This window comes from Panulirus ornatus, chromosome 20 (genome assembly GCF_036320965.1).
Source record: "Panulirus ornatus isolate Po-2019 chromosome 20, ASM3632096v1, whole genome shotgun sequence".
NCBI classification, from domain to species: Eukaryota; Metazoa; Arthropoda; class Malacostraca; order Decapoda; family Palinuridae; genus Panulirus; species Panulirus ornatus.
Window position 1 is genome coordinate 73816965 of NC_092243.1, and position 13088 is coordinate 73830052.

General features: G+C 40.8%; 1 protein-coding gene across 33 annotated transcripts in view; it reads right to left on the reverse strand.

Annotated features, from left to right (window-relative positions):
• The window catches only part of LOC139756140 (uncharacterized), a 280133-nt gene that overhangs the window by 56198 nt on the left and 210847 nt on the right, over positions 1 to 13088 (reverse strand). For 32 of the 33 annotated variants that reach the window (XR_011714269.1, XR_011714268.1, XR_011714267.1 and 29 more), the window contains one exon: positions 9849 to 9932. Coding sequence is in view for 22 of the 33 variants with exons in the window: in XM_071675269.1 (XP_071531370.1) it covers positions 9849 to 9932 (84 nt within the window). In the remaining 11 variants the exon portion in view is untranslated. Of the gene's footprint in view, positions 1 to 9671; positions 9933 to 13088 lie in introns of all 33 variants that reach the window. The other variant, XM_071675251.1, reaches the window with a different exon arrangement.

The following is a 13088-nucleotide window of genomic DNA, read 5'->3' on the forward strand; positions in this document are numbered from 1 at the left end:
ACATAACTGAACATTTTCCAGATTTACATATTATCACAAAACATTTTGGTCAAAATCTTCAAATAGTTTAAGGTATTAGACATCCATTCCATCAATTTGGTCTACATCAAACTTAATACAACTGGCATCCTAATCTACAAGGTAGTACATTACCATTTACTTCACAAACAAAACTTTTCTGACATACAGGACCATAATTCTTGTCTTAGCATTACTTGAGAAGACTGCTAACTTTTTTATTTTCTATTTCATGAAGTGATTGAAAAGTATATAAAACATGAATACTAACAACCTTCACAGGTTTGAACACAATACTTCCTATGGTATCTAGAGAATGCCATTCATTTTTCCAAAGAGTTTTACAATGAATCTTAGTTATTTAATGCCATTCATTTTTCCAAAGAGTTTTACAATGAATCTTAGTTATCTAATAAAGGTGCAGCTCTCTATGATATCACTTTCAATCTGTAGATATAAAACACAACTTTGTGCAAACTGCTTTTCCTTTCCTGTCTGATATCAAACAGAAAGTCAAAATATAGAGTGAAAAAAGTGGATACAAGTGGTTATGTGGTGCTGCTGAAGAGAGGGATGGTTAAGGTAAAAACAGGCTGAAACCTCAGCATACAGCTTCTTACCTCTCACAAGATACTTTTCCAGAGTCACTCTGCAAAAATTTGATCCACACATCCCCTACCTTTCATAATACCCTTATGCTCAATATATTCTGACTACAGTCACTTCCATCACTAAATCAATCAACACTCTTGTACACACTTTCCTGGTATACTTTACAGACAATGCAGAGGAGGGTAGATGTGCTGGAAAGGAAACATATGAGAACAATACATGGTGTGAGGTGGTCTGATCGAGTAAGTAAGGTAAGTAAGGGTAAGAGAGATATTCATTTATTTATTTATTCATTTTGAATATATGGTGTGGGAGGCAAGTTGTTAGAAGCAGTGAAAAGTTTTTATCGAGGATGTAAGGCATGTGTACGTGTAGGAAGAGAGGAAAGTGATTGGTTCTCAGTGAATGTAGGTTTGCGGCAGGGGTGTGTGATGTCTCCATGGTTGTTTAATTTGTTTATGGATGGGGTTGTTAGGGAGGTGAATGCAAGAGTTTTGGAAAGAGGGGCAAGTATGAAGTCTGTTGGGGATGAGAGAGCTTGGGAAGTGAGTCAGTTGTTGTTCGCTGATGATACAGCGCTGGTGGCTGATTCATGTGAGAAACTGCAGAAGCTGGTGACTGAGTTAGGTAAAGTGTGTGGAAGAAGAAAGTTAAGAGTAAATGTGAATAAGAGCAAGGTTATTAGGTACAGTAGGGTTGAGGGTCAAGTCAATTGGGAGGTGAGTTTGAAAGGAGAAAAACTGGAGGAAGTGAAGTGTTTTAGATATCTGGGAGTGGATCTGGCAGCGGATGGAACCATGGAAGCGGAAGTGGATCATAGGGTGGGGAGGGGGCGAAAATTCTGGGAGCCTTGAAGAATGTGTGGAAGTTGAGAACATTATCTCGGAAAGCAAAAATGGGTATGTTTGAAGGAATAGTGGTTCCAACAATGTTGTATGGTTGCGAGGCATGGGCTATGGATAGAGTTGTGTGCAGGAGGATGGATGTGCTGGAAATGAGATGTTTGAGGACAATGTGTGGTGTGAGGTGGTTTGATCGAGTAAGTAACGTAAAGGTAAGAGAGATGTGTGGAAATAAAAAGAGCGTGGTTGAGAGAGCAGAAGAGGGTGTTTTGAAATGGTTTGGGCACATGGAGAGAATGAGTGAGGAAAGATTGACCAAGAGGATATATGTGTCGGAGGTGGAGGGAACGAGGAGAAGAGGGAGACCAAATTGGAGGTGGAAAGATGGAGTGAAAAAGATTTTGTGTGATCGGGGCCTGAACATGCAGGAGGGTGAAAGGAGGGCAAGGAATAGAGTGAATTGGAGCGATGTGGTATACTGGGGTTGATGTGCTGTCAGTGGATTGAATCAGGGCATGTGAAGCGTCTGGGGTAAACCATGGAAAGCTGTGTAGGTATGTATATTTGCGTGTGTGGACGTATGTATATACATGTGTATGGGGGTGGGTTGGGCCATTTCTTTCGTCTGTTTCCTTGCGCTACCTCACAAACGCGGGAGACAGCGACAAAGCAAAAAAAAAAAAAAGAAAAAAAAAATTTGCTTTGTCGCTGTCTCCCGCGTCAGCGAGGTAGCGCAAGGAAACAGATGAAAGAATGGCCTAACCCACCCACATACACATGTATATACATACACGTCCACACACGCAAATATACATACCTATACATCTCAACGTATACATATATATACACACACAGACATATACATATATACACATGTACATAATTCATAGTTGCTGCCTTTATTCATTCCCATCGCCACCCCGCCACACATGAAATGACAACCCCCTCTCCCCGCATGCATGTGAAGTAGCACTAGGAAAAAACAACAAAGGCCCCATTCGTTCACACTCAGTCTATAATGCACCAAAACCACAGCTCCCTTTCCACATCCAGGCCCTACAAAATTTTCCATGGTTTATCCCAGACACTTCACATGCCCTGGTTCAATCCATTGAAAACATGTCCACCCTGGTATACCACATCGTTCCAATTCACTCTATTCCTTGCACGCCTTTCACCCCAATCACTCAAAATCTTTTTCGCTCCATCCCTCCACCTCCAATTTGGTCTCCCACTTCACGTTTCCTCCACCTCTGACACATATATCCTCTTGGTCAATCTTTCCTCACTCATTCTCTCCATGTGACCAAACCATTTCAAAACACCCTCTTCTACTCTCTCAACCACACTCTTTTTATTACCACACATCTCTCTTACCCTATTATTACTTACTCGATCAAACCACCTCACACCACATATTGTCCTCAAACATCTCATTTCCAACACATCCACCCTCCTCCGCACAACCCTATCTACAGCCCACGCCTCGCAACCATATAACATTGATGGAACCACTATTCCTTCAAGCATACCCATTTTTGCTTTCCGAGATAATGTTCTCGACTTCCAAAAATTTTTCAACATTCCCAGAACTTTCGCCCCCCTCCCCCACCCTGTGACTCACTTCCGCTTCCATGGTTCCATCCGCTGCCAAATCCACTCCCACATATATAAAACACGTCACATCTTCCAGTTTTTCTCCATTCAAACTTACCTCCCAATTGACTTGTCCCTCAACCCTACTGTACCTAATAACCTTGTTCTTATTCACATTTACTCTAGGATTTCCTGTTTCACACACTTTATCAAACTCAGTCATCAACTTCTGCAGTTCCTCACCCGAATCAGCCACCAGCACTGTATCATCAGCGAACAACAATTGACTCACTTCCCAAGCACTCTCATCCACAACAGACTGCATACGTGCCCCTCTCTCCAAAACTCTTGCATTCACCTCCCTAACAACCCCATCCATAGACAAATTAAACAACTATGGAGACATCACGCACCCCCTGCCGCAAACTGACATTCACTGAGAACCAATCACTTTCCTCTCTTCCTACTCGTACACATGCCTTACATCCTCGATAAAAACTTTTCACTGCTTCCAGCAACTTGCCTCCCACACCATATACTCTTAATACCTTCCAGAAAGCATCTCTATCAACTCTATCATATGCCTTCTCCAGATCCATAAATGTTACATACAAATCCATCTGTTTTTCTAAGTAATTCTCACATATACTCTTCAAAGCAAACACCTGATCCACACATCCTCTACCTCTTCTGAAACCTCACTGCTCTTCCCAAATCTGATGTTCTGTGCATGCCTTCACCCTCTCAATCAATACCCTCCCATACAATTTCCCAGGAATACTCAACAAATTTTTTCTTCTTTCAAACTATGCGCCATTTCCCGCATTAGCGAGGTAGCGTTAAGAACAGAGGAGTGGGCCTTTGAGGGAATACCCTCACCTGGCCCAATTCTCTGTTCCTTCTTTTGGAAAATTAAAAAAAAACGAGAGGGGAGGATTTCCAGCCCCCCGCTCCCATAACTCAACAAATTTATACTTTGTAATTTGAAGACTGACCTTTATCCCCTTTGCCTTTGTACAATGGCACTATGCACGCATTCTGCCAATCCTCAGGCACTTCACCATGAGTCATACATACACTGAATATCCTCACCAACCAGTCAACAACACAGTAACCCCCATTCTTAATAAATTCCACTGCACTAACATCCAAACCCTCCGCCTTGCGAGCTTTCATCTTCCGCAAAGCTTTCACTACCTCTCCTCTGTTTACTAAATCATTTTCCCTGACCCTCTCACTTCACACACCACATCGACCAAAACACCCTATATCTGCCACTCTATCATCTAACACATTCAACAAACCTTCAAAATACTCACTCCATCTCCTTACATCACCACTACTTGTTATTACCTCCCCATTAACCCCCTTAACCAATGTTCCCATTTGTTCTATTGTCTTACACACTTTATTTACCTCCTTCCAAAACATCTTTTTATTCTCCCTAAAATTTAATGATATTCTCTCACCCCAACTCTCATTTGACCTCTTTTTCACCTCTTGCACCTTTCTCTTGACCTGCCTCTTTCTTTTATACATCTCCCACTTATTTGCATTATTTCCCTGCAAAAATCATCCAAATGCCTCTCTCTTCTCTTTCACTAACAATCTTGCTTCTTCATCCCACCACTCAATACCCTTTCTAATCTGCCCACCTCCCACGTTTCTCATGCCACAAGCATCTTTTGCACAAGCCATCACTGATTCCCTAAATACATCCCATTCCTCCCCCACTCCCCTTAAGTCCTTTCCTCTCATCTTTTTCCATTCTGCACTCAGTCTCTTTTTCCATTCTGCACTCAGTCTCTCCTGGTACTTCCTCACACAAGTCTCCTTCCCAAGCTCACTTACTCTCACCACTCTCTTCACCACAACATTCTTCTTTTCTGAAAACCTCTACAAATCTTCACCTTCGCCTCCACAAGATAATGATCAGACATCCCTCCAGTTGTACCTCGCAGCACATTAACATCCAAAAGTCTCTTTCACGTGCCTATCAATTAACACATAATCCAATAATGCTCTCTGGCCGTCTCTCCTACTTACATACTTATACTTATGTATATCTCTTTTTTTAAACCAAGTATTCCCAATCACCAGTCCTTTTTCAGCACACAAATCTACAAGCTCTTCATCATTTCCATTTACAACACTGAACACCCCATGTACACCAATTCTTCCCTCAATTGCCACATTACTCACCTTTGCATTCAAATCACCCATCACTATAACCCGGTCTCGTGCATCAAAACTGCTAACACACTCACTCAGCTGCTCCCAAAACACTTGCCTCTCATGATCTTTCTTCTCATACCCAGGTGCAGAGGTCCCAGTAGTCACCCATCTCTCCATCCACTTTCAGTTTTACCCATATCAATCTAAAGTTTAGTTTCTTACATTCTATCTCATACTCCCACAACTCCTGTTTCAGAAGTAGAGCTACTCCTTCCTTTGCTCTTGTCCTCTCACTAACCCCTGACTTTACTCCCAAAACATTCCCAAACCACTCTTCCCCTTTACCCTTGAGCTTCGTTTCACTCAGAGCCAAAACATCCAGGTTCCTTTCCTCAAACATACTACCTTTCTCTCCATTTTTCTCATCTTGGTCACATCCACACACATTTAGACACCCCAATCTGAGCCCCCAAGGAGGACGAGCACTCCCCACGTGACTAATTCCTCTGTTTCCCCTTTCAGAAAGTTAAAGTACTGGAGGGGATGGGAGCTGGGGGCTGGAAACCCTCCCCTCCTTGTATTTTAACTTTAAAGAGAACAATATAAAACAATAATATTTCATGGAAATATTGTTTAACTAAGCAGCAAGAAAGGTAATACCAGTTATAAAAAAAAGTACTGAATAGAAAATGGCAAAGGGCAGACAGCAGTGAATGAATAACAGAGAATGGAAGATGAAAATGAGAACAGCAATAGACAAGTAAAGGAAGAGAGACAGCCTGACTTAAAAATAAGAAAGGGTGACAGGAAATTAAATTTCCCAAAGAGAACAACAGAGAAGAAATGAGAAGAAACAATGTATAGAAAAAAGTATTATTCTCGTAAATGAATACAGTAAAGAACAAAATCAATGGAATTGGACATTTCAAAGTTTAAGAAAAACAGAAAATGACCCAAGAAGAGATTCAAGATGGTAACATACCATCATAGATTAGTTTTCATAAACATGTTCAAGATAGTAATATACCATTATAAATCAGTTCTCATTAAAAAAAAGACAAGAAAAAAATGGTAAATTAGCATGATGAAAATGCTTTTACAGATCCAACACTGAGTTAGCTGAAGTTGGTACACATAAAGCAACTCATGGAGAGCTCAGCAACAGAGCCAAATGAAATACTAGCTATCATCATTAAAAAACATTTAAAGGTGAATTTGATCAGTTCTCTTCTGTCCATTAGTAGATTATTTTTCAGTCTTTTTGTAGATTTTCTTGGTTCCTGATCCTATAATCTTACTCAGTCTTGTGTCATTTGCAAAACATCTGAATATACCTTTACTCACTCTTGTGTCATTTGCATAACATCTGAATTTACTTTTTTTGCCTATCTACTGATGTCAGAAACTATTACTAAATAATCCTTTTTTTTTTTTTTTTTTATACTTTGTCGCTGTCTCCCGCACTTGCTAGGCAGCGCAAGGAAACAGACGAAAGAAATGGCCCAACCCCCCCCAATATACATGTATATACATGCGTCCACACACGCAAATATACATACCTACACAGCTTTCCATGGTTTACCCCAGACGCTTCACATGCCTTGATTCAATCCACTGACAGCACATCAACCCCGGTATACCACATCGCTCCAATTCACTCTATTCCTTGCCCTCCTTTCACCCTCCTGCATGTTCAGGCCCCGATCACACAAAATCTTTTTCACTCCATCTTTCCACCTCCAATTTGGTCTCCCTCTTCTCCTTGCTCCCTCCACCTCCGACACATATATCCTCTTGGTCAACCTTTCCTCACTCATCCTCTCCATGTGCCCAAACCACTTCAAAACACCCTCTTCTGCTCTCTCAACCACGCTCTTTTTATTTCCACACATCTCTCTTACCCTTACGTTACTCACTCGATCAAACCACCTCACACCACACATTGTCCTCAAACATCTCATTTCCAGCACATCCATCCTCCTGTGCACAACTCTATCCATAGCCCACGCCTCGCAACCATACAACATTGTTGGAACCACTATTCCTTCAAACATACCCATTTTTGCTTTCCGAGATAATGTTCTTGACTTCCACACATTCTTCAAGGCCCCCAGAATTTTCGCCCCCTCCCCCACCCTATGATCCACTTCCGCTTCCATGGTTCCATCCGCTGCCAGATCCACTCCCAGATATCTAAAACACTTTACTTCCTCCAGTTTTTCTCCATTCAAACTCACCTCCCAATTGACTTGACCCTCAACCCTACTGTACCTAATAACCTTGCTCTTATTCACATTTACTCTTAACTTTCTTCTTCCACACACTTTACCAAACTCAGTCACCAGCTTCTGCAGTTTCTCACATGAATCAGCCACCAGCGCTGTATCATCAGCGAACAACAACTGACTCACTTCCCAAGCTCTCTCATCCCCAACAGACTTCATACTTGCCCCTCTTTCCAAAACTCTTGCATTTACCTCCCTAACAACCCCATCCATAAACAAATTAAACAACCATGGAGACATCACACACCCCTGCCGCAAACCTACATTCACTGAGAACCAATCACTTTCCTCTCTTCCTACACGTACACATGCCTTACATCCTCGATAAAAACTTTTCACTGCTTCTAACAACTTTCCTCCCACACCATATATTCTTAATACCTTCCACAGAGCATCTCTATCAACTCTATCATATGCCTTCTCCAGATCCATAAATGCTACATACAAATCCATTTGCTTTTCTAAGTATTTCTCACATACATTCTTCAAAGCAAACACCTGATCCACACATACTCTACCACTTCTGAAACCACACTGCTCTTCCTATTGGACCTAAAACCATATGGTACTCCAAACAAAATATTCTCTTTTTATGACATGCTTTCATTTTGCTACTATTCTGAACTTTCATCAAGCTGAAAGCTCTACCATTCTTTTTTCTAGTTTACCCTTAATGTTTAATATTTAATTATCAACAAACTAATGATATTTAGAAAGAGATTATTTAGGTAAAAGTTGCATTTTTGCACTGTTGAATTGTATTAGACTACTACTTCCTCAATCTCAGTGTTAAAAAGATCAAATTTAGAATAGAAAATATACTCAATATGAGAAACATAGATTTGCAAGAAAAGGGAAAGACAGATGAAGTATGCATATCAGAGCCATCACCATATGACTTGTTTAGATGTCGAAATTTCTTTTCTTCTGAAGACTTACTCTGCTTATACAAGTGACCGATCTGTCCTTGTATGGAGTACTGCTCTAATGTCTAGGATAGTTCTAGCTCTGCCTCCTTACTCAACAGAGTTGAATCAAAAGCAAACTGACTTATAAACTCTCCTAGGCAAACATCTAACCTTGACCCACTTGCCCTATTCCACAATGTTACTTCACTTTCCCTGTTCTACAGGTATTACATTGGTTTATGCTTATGAGGGCTGGCTGCTTGTATGTCCCCACCACTAAGTAAGCCATGCAATACTCGGCAAGCTGCTGCATCACATGATCACTGTGTGACCAGTGGCAACTCACAGGTAGGCTGTTCTGATAACTGTTTCTTTCCCTACACCATGAAACTTTGAAACTCTCTACCCTCTCAAGACTTTCCCAATAACTATGACCTGGCCACCTTCTCAAGTCCTTCCTAATAACCATGACCTGGCCCATTTCAAAAGACAGGTTTTTCACTTCCTCTAAAATTTGTAAATGCTTTCTCGTGTCTCTTCTTTTTCCCTTTCATAATCCCTTCTACATTTCAATTACAGCCAGGCTTTGATGTGGACTTTTGTCTGTAACTGGACCCTCAAAAAGAAAAAAAGAAAAAGAAAGATCTTTTTAGAGAGAAGAAAGAGAGTAAGCAATAGGACAGAAACCTGGGGTACATCATGACTGACATCTTGAAATGGAGAGAGCACTCTATCAGTGACTACCAAAGTGGAATAACTAATAATAAATATTAAGTATCAGAGATCACACACAAGCAGAAAAGCCAGAATTATGAAATTTGAGATGTCATGGTCAATACCATGGCATAAAATGGCACAGACTGGAATTTGTTTTTGCTTGTGGTAAACCAGTTACTATAAAAATGGTGAAATAAATATTGTTTAAAAAAGGTCACTGAAGAGTTTAAAAATGCATTACAAACTAGTGCAAAGTACTGTACTTTGAAAGTGGCTGAAGGGAAACATCAAAGAGAAGAAATTGAAAAATCCCACTTTCCTGTTGCAGTACTTCTTATACACAAGCATACTCAAATAAATCACATTTACAGTGCCTATCTATAAAGGTATTTACTATATGAAAAAAAATTATGTAAAGAATACAGAGTACAAAAAGGACTTTCTTTCCAGATTCTATTACCTACTTCAGGTTCTGGTAAGGTACAAACCCTACAAACATTATCCTCATGACTGCTTACTGTCCCAATCTTCCACAATGATATCCAAGCTCCCTTCCTTAAAGATTATACGAAGTTCTTTGCTCTCTTCCTTCTCCTTCTCCTCCACCTCCTCCTCCTCCTCCAACTCTTCCCTGAAGCCCTTCTGTCGTGATGACATGATATCTCTGAAGATCTTCATAGCTCGGGAATACTTACTGGTCAGTTGATGGGCTGAAGGAATTTCATTGAAAGGTTGAGCTCTGGGTAGATTTGGGTACCCTTCTGGTTCCATATCTGGTGCTGAAAAACAAAAATTGAAATGAAATAGTGTGCTACACGCAAGGAAAAGGGTAAATGTGTTGTATAATCAAATTCTTACTATGTGCGTACAGGCAGCCCCCACTATACAATGTTTTAACCAGTACTGTTCCACTACAGCACTCTTTTAATACTGAAAGCCTAATTCATTTAACAGTGTTCACTGCTATTTGCTATACTTTCTGTGTTATATGCTTGGCAACATTATTATACAAGACTGTTGCATCAGTTTAATTCAATCACAATACTGGTTCCTCAAAAACATTTATGCTCTCTTTTGCAACTGATTTATGGGTCAAGACATGGGTCTTGAATGTAAAAAAGAAAGAAGTAATCCATAAAATGACTTTGTAATACAAATCAAAAGGTAAAAATAAAGAAGGAAAACAATAATACACTTTACCAAACTCAGTCACCAGCTTCTGCAGTTTCTCACCTGAATCAGCCACCAGCACTGTATCATCAGCAAACAACAACTGACTCACTTCCCAAGCTCTCTCATTCACAACAGACTGCATACTTGCTTCTCTTTCCAAAACTCTTGCATTCACCTCCCTAACAATACCATCCATAAACAAATTAAACATCCATGGAGACATCATGCACCCCTGCCACAAACCAACATTCACTGAGAACCAATCACTTTCCTCTCTTCCTACTCGCACACATGTCTTACATCCTCGATAAAAACTTTTCACTGCTTCTAACAACTTGCCTCCCACTTCATATACTCTCAATACCTTCCACAAAGCATCTCTATCAACTCTATCATATGCCTTCTCCAGATCCATAAATGCTACATACAAATCCATTTGCTTTCCTAAGTATTTCTCACATATATTCTTCAAAGCAAACACCTGATCCACACATCCTCTACCACTTCTGAAACCACACTGCTCTTCCCCAATCTGATGCTCTGTACATGCCTTCACCCTCTCAATCAATACTCTCCCATATATTTTCCCAGGAATACTCAACAAACTTGTACCTCTGTAATTTGAGCACTCACCTTCATCCCCTTTGCCTTTGTACAATGGCGCTATGCAAGCATTCCACCAATCCTTAGACACCTCACCATGAGTCATACATACATTAAATAACCTTACTAACCAGTCAACAACACAGTCATCCCCTTTTTTAATAAATTCCATTGTAATACCATCCAAACTCGCTCCCTTGCTGGTTTTCATCTTCTGCAAAGCTTTTACTACCTCTTCTCTGCTCACCAAATCATTCTCCCTAACCCTCTCACTTTGCACACCACCTCAACAAAAACTCTCTCTCTCTCTTTCTCTCTCTCTCCCTCTCTCTCTCTATATATATACATATAAAGGACATAAGGGGAGTGGGGGAGGAATGGGATGTATCTAAGGAAGCAGTGATGGCTTGGGAAAGGAATGCTTGTGGCATGAGAAGCGTGGGAGGTGGGCAGATTAGAAAGGGTAGTGAGTGGTGGGATGAAGAAGTAAGATTATTAGTGAAAGAGAAGAGAGAGGCATTTGGACAATTTTTGCAGGGAAATAATGCAAATGACTGGGAGATGTATAAAAGAAAGAGGCAGGAGGTCAAGAGAAGGGTGAAAAAGAGGGCAAATGAGAGTTGGGGTGAGAGTATCATTAAATTTTAGGGAGAATAAAAAGATGTTTTGGAAGGAGGTAAATAAAGTGCATAAGAAAAGGGAACAAATGGGAACATCAGTGAAGGGGGCTAATGGGGATGTGATAAAAAGTAGTGGTGATATGAGAAGGAGATGGCGTAAGTATTTTGAAGGTTTGTTGAATGTGTTTGATAATAGAGTGGCAGATATAGGGTGTTTTGGTCGAGGTGGTGCGCAAAGTGAGAGGGTTAGGGAGAATGATTTGGTAAGCAGAGAAGAGATAGTAAAAGCTTTGCAGAAGATGAAAGCCAGCGAGGTAGCGGGTTTGGATGGTACTGCAAAGGAATTTATTAAAAAAGGAGGTGCCTGTATTATTGACTGGTTGGTAAGGTTATTTAATGTATGTATGACTCATGGTGAGGTACCTGAGGATTGGCGGAATGCTTGCATAGTGCCGCTGTACAAAGGCAAAGGGGGTAAAGGTGAGTGCTCAAATTACAGAGGTATAAGTTGGTTGAGTATTCCTGGGAAAATATATGGGAGGGTATTGATTGAGAGGGTGAAGGCATGTACAGAGCATCAGATTGGGGAAGAGCAGTGTGGTTTCAGAAGTGGTAGAGGATGTGTGGATCAGGTGTTTGCTTTGAAGAATGTTTGTGAGAAATACTTAGGAAAGCAAATGGATTTGTATGTAGCATTTATGGATCTGGAGAAGGCATATGATAGAGTCGATAGAGATGCTCTGTGGAAGGTATTAAGAATATATGGTGTGGGAGGCAAGTTGTTAGAAGCAGTGAAAAGTTTTTATCGAGGATGTAAGGCATGTGTAGGAGTAGGAGGAGAGGAAAGTGATTGGTTCTCAGTGAATGTTGGTTTGCGGCAGGAGTGCGTGATGTCTCCATGGTTGTTAAATTTCTTTATGGATGGGGTTGTTAGGGAGGTGAATGTAAGAGTTTTGGAGAGAGGGGTAAATATGCAGTCTGTTGTGGATGAGAGAGCTTGGGAAGTTAGTCAGTTGTTGTTCGCTGATGATACAGTGCTGGTGGCTGATTCGGATGAGAAACTGCAGAAGCTGGTGACTGAGTTTGGTAAAGTGTGTGAAAGAAGAAAGTTGAGAGTAAATGTGAATAAGAGCAAGGTTATTAAGTACAATAGGGTTGAGGGACAAGTCCATTGGGAGGTAAGTCTGAATGGAGAAAAACTGGAGGAATTGAAGTGTTTTAGATATCTGGAAGTGGATTTGGTAGCGGATGGAACCATTGAAGCAGAGGTGAGGCATAAGGTGGGGGAGGGGGCGAAAGTTCTGGGAGCATTGAAGAATGTGTGGAAGGCACGAACATTATTTCGGAAAGCAAAAATGGGTATGTTTGAAGGAGTAGTGGTTCCGACAATGTTATATGGTTGCTAGGCGTGGGCTATAGATAGAGTTGTGCGGAGGAGGGTAGATGTGCTGGAAATGAGATGCCTGAGAACAATATGTGGTGTGAGGTGGTTTGATCGAGTAAGTAATGAAAGGGTAAGAGCGATGTGTGGTAATAAAA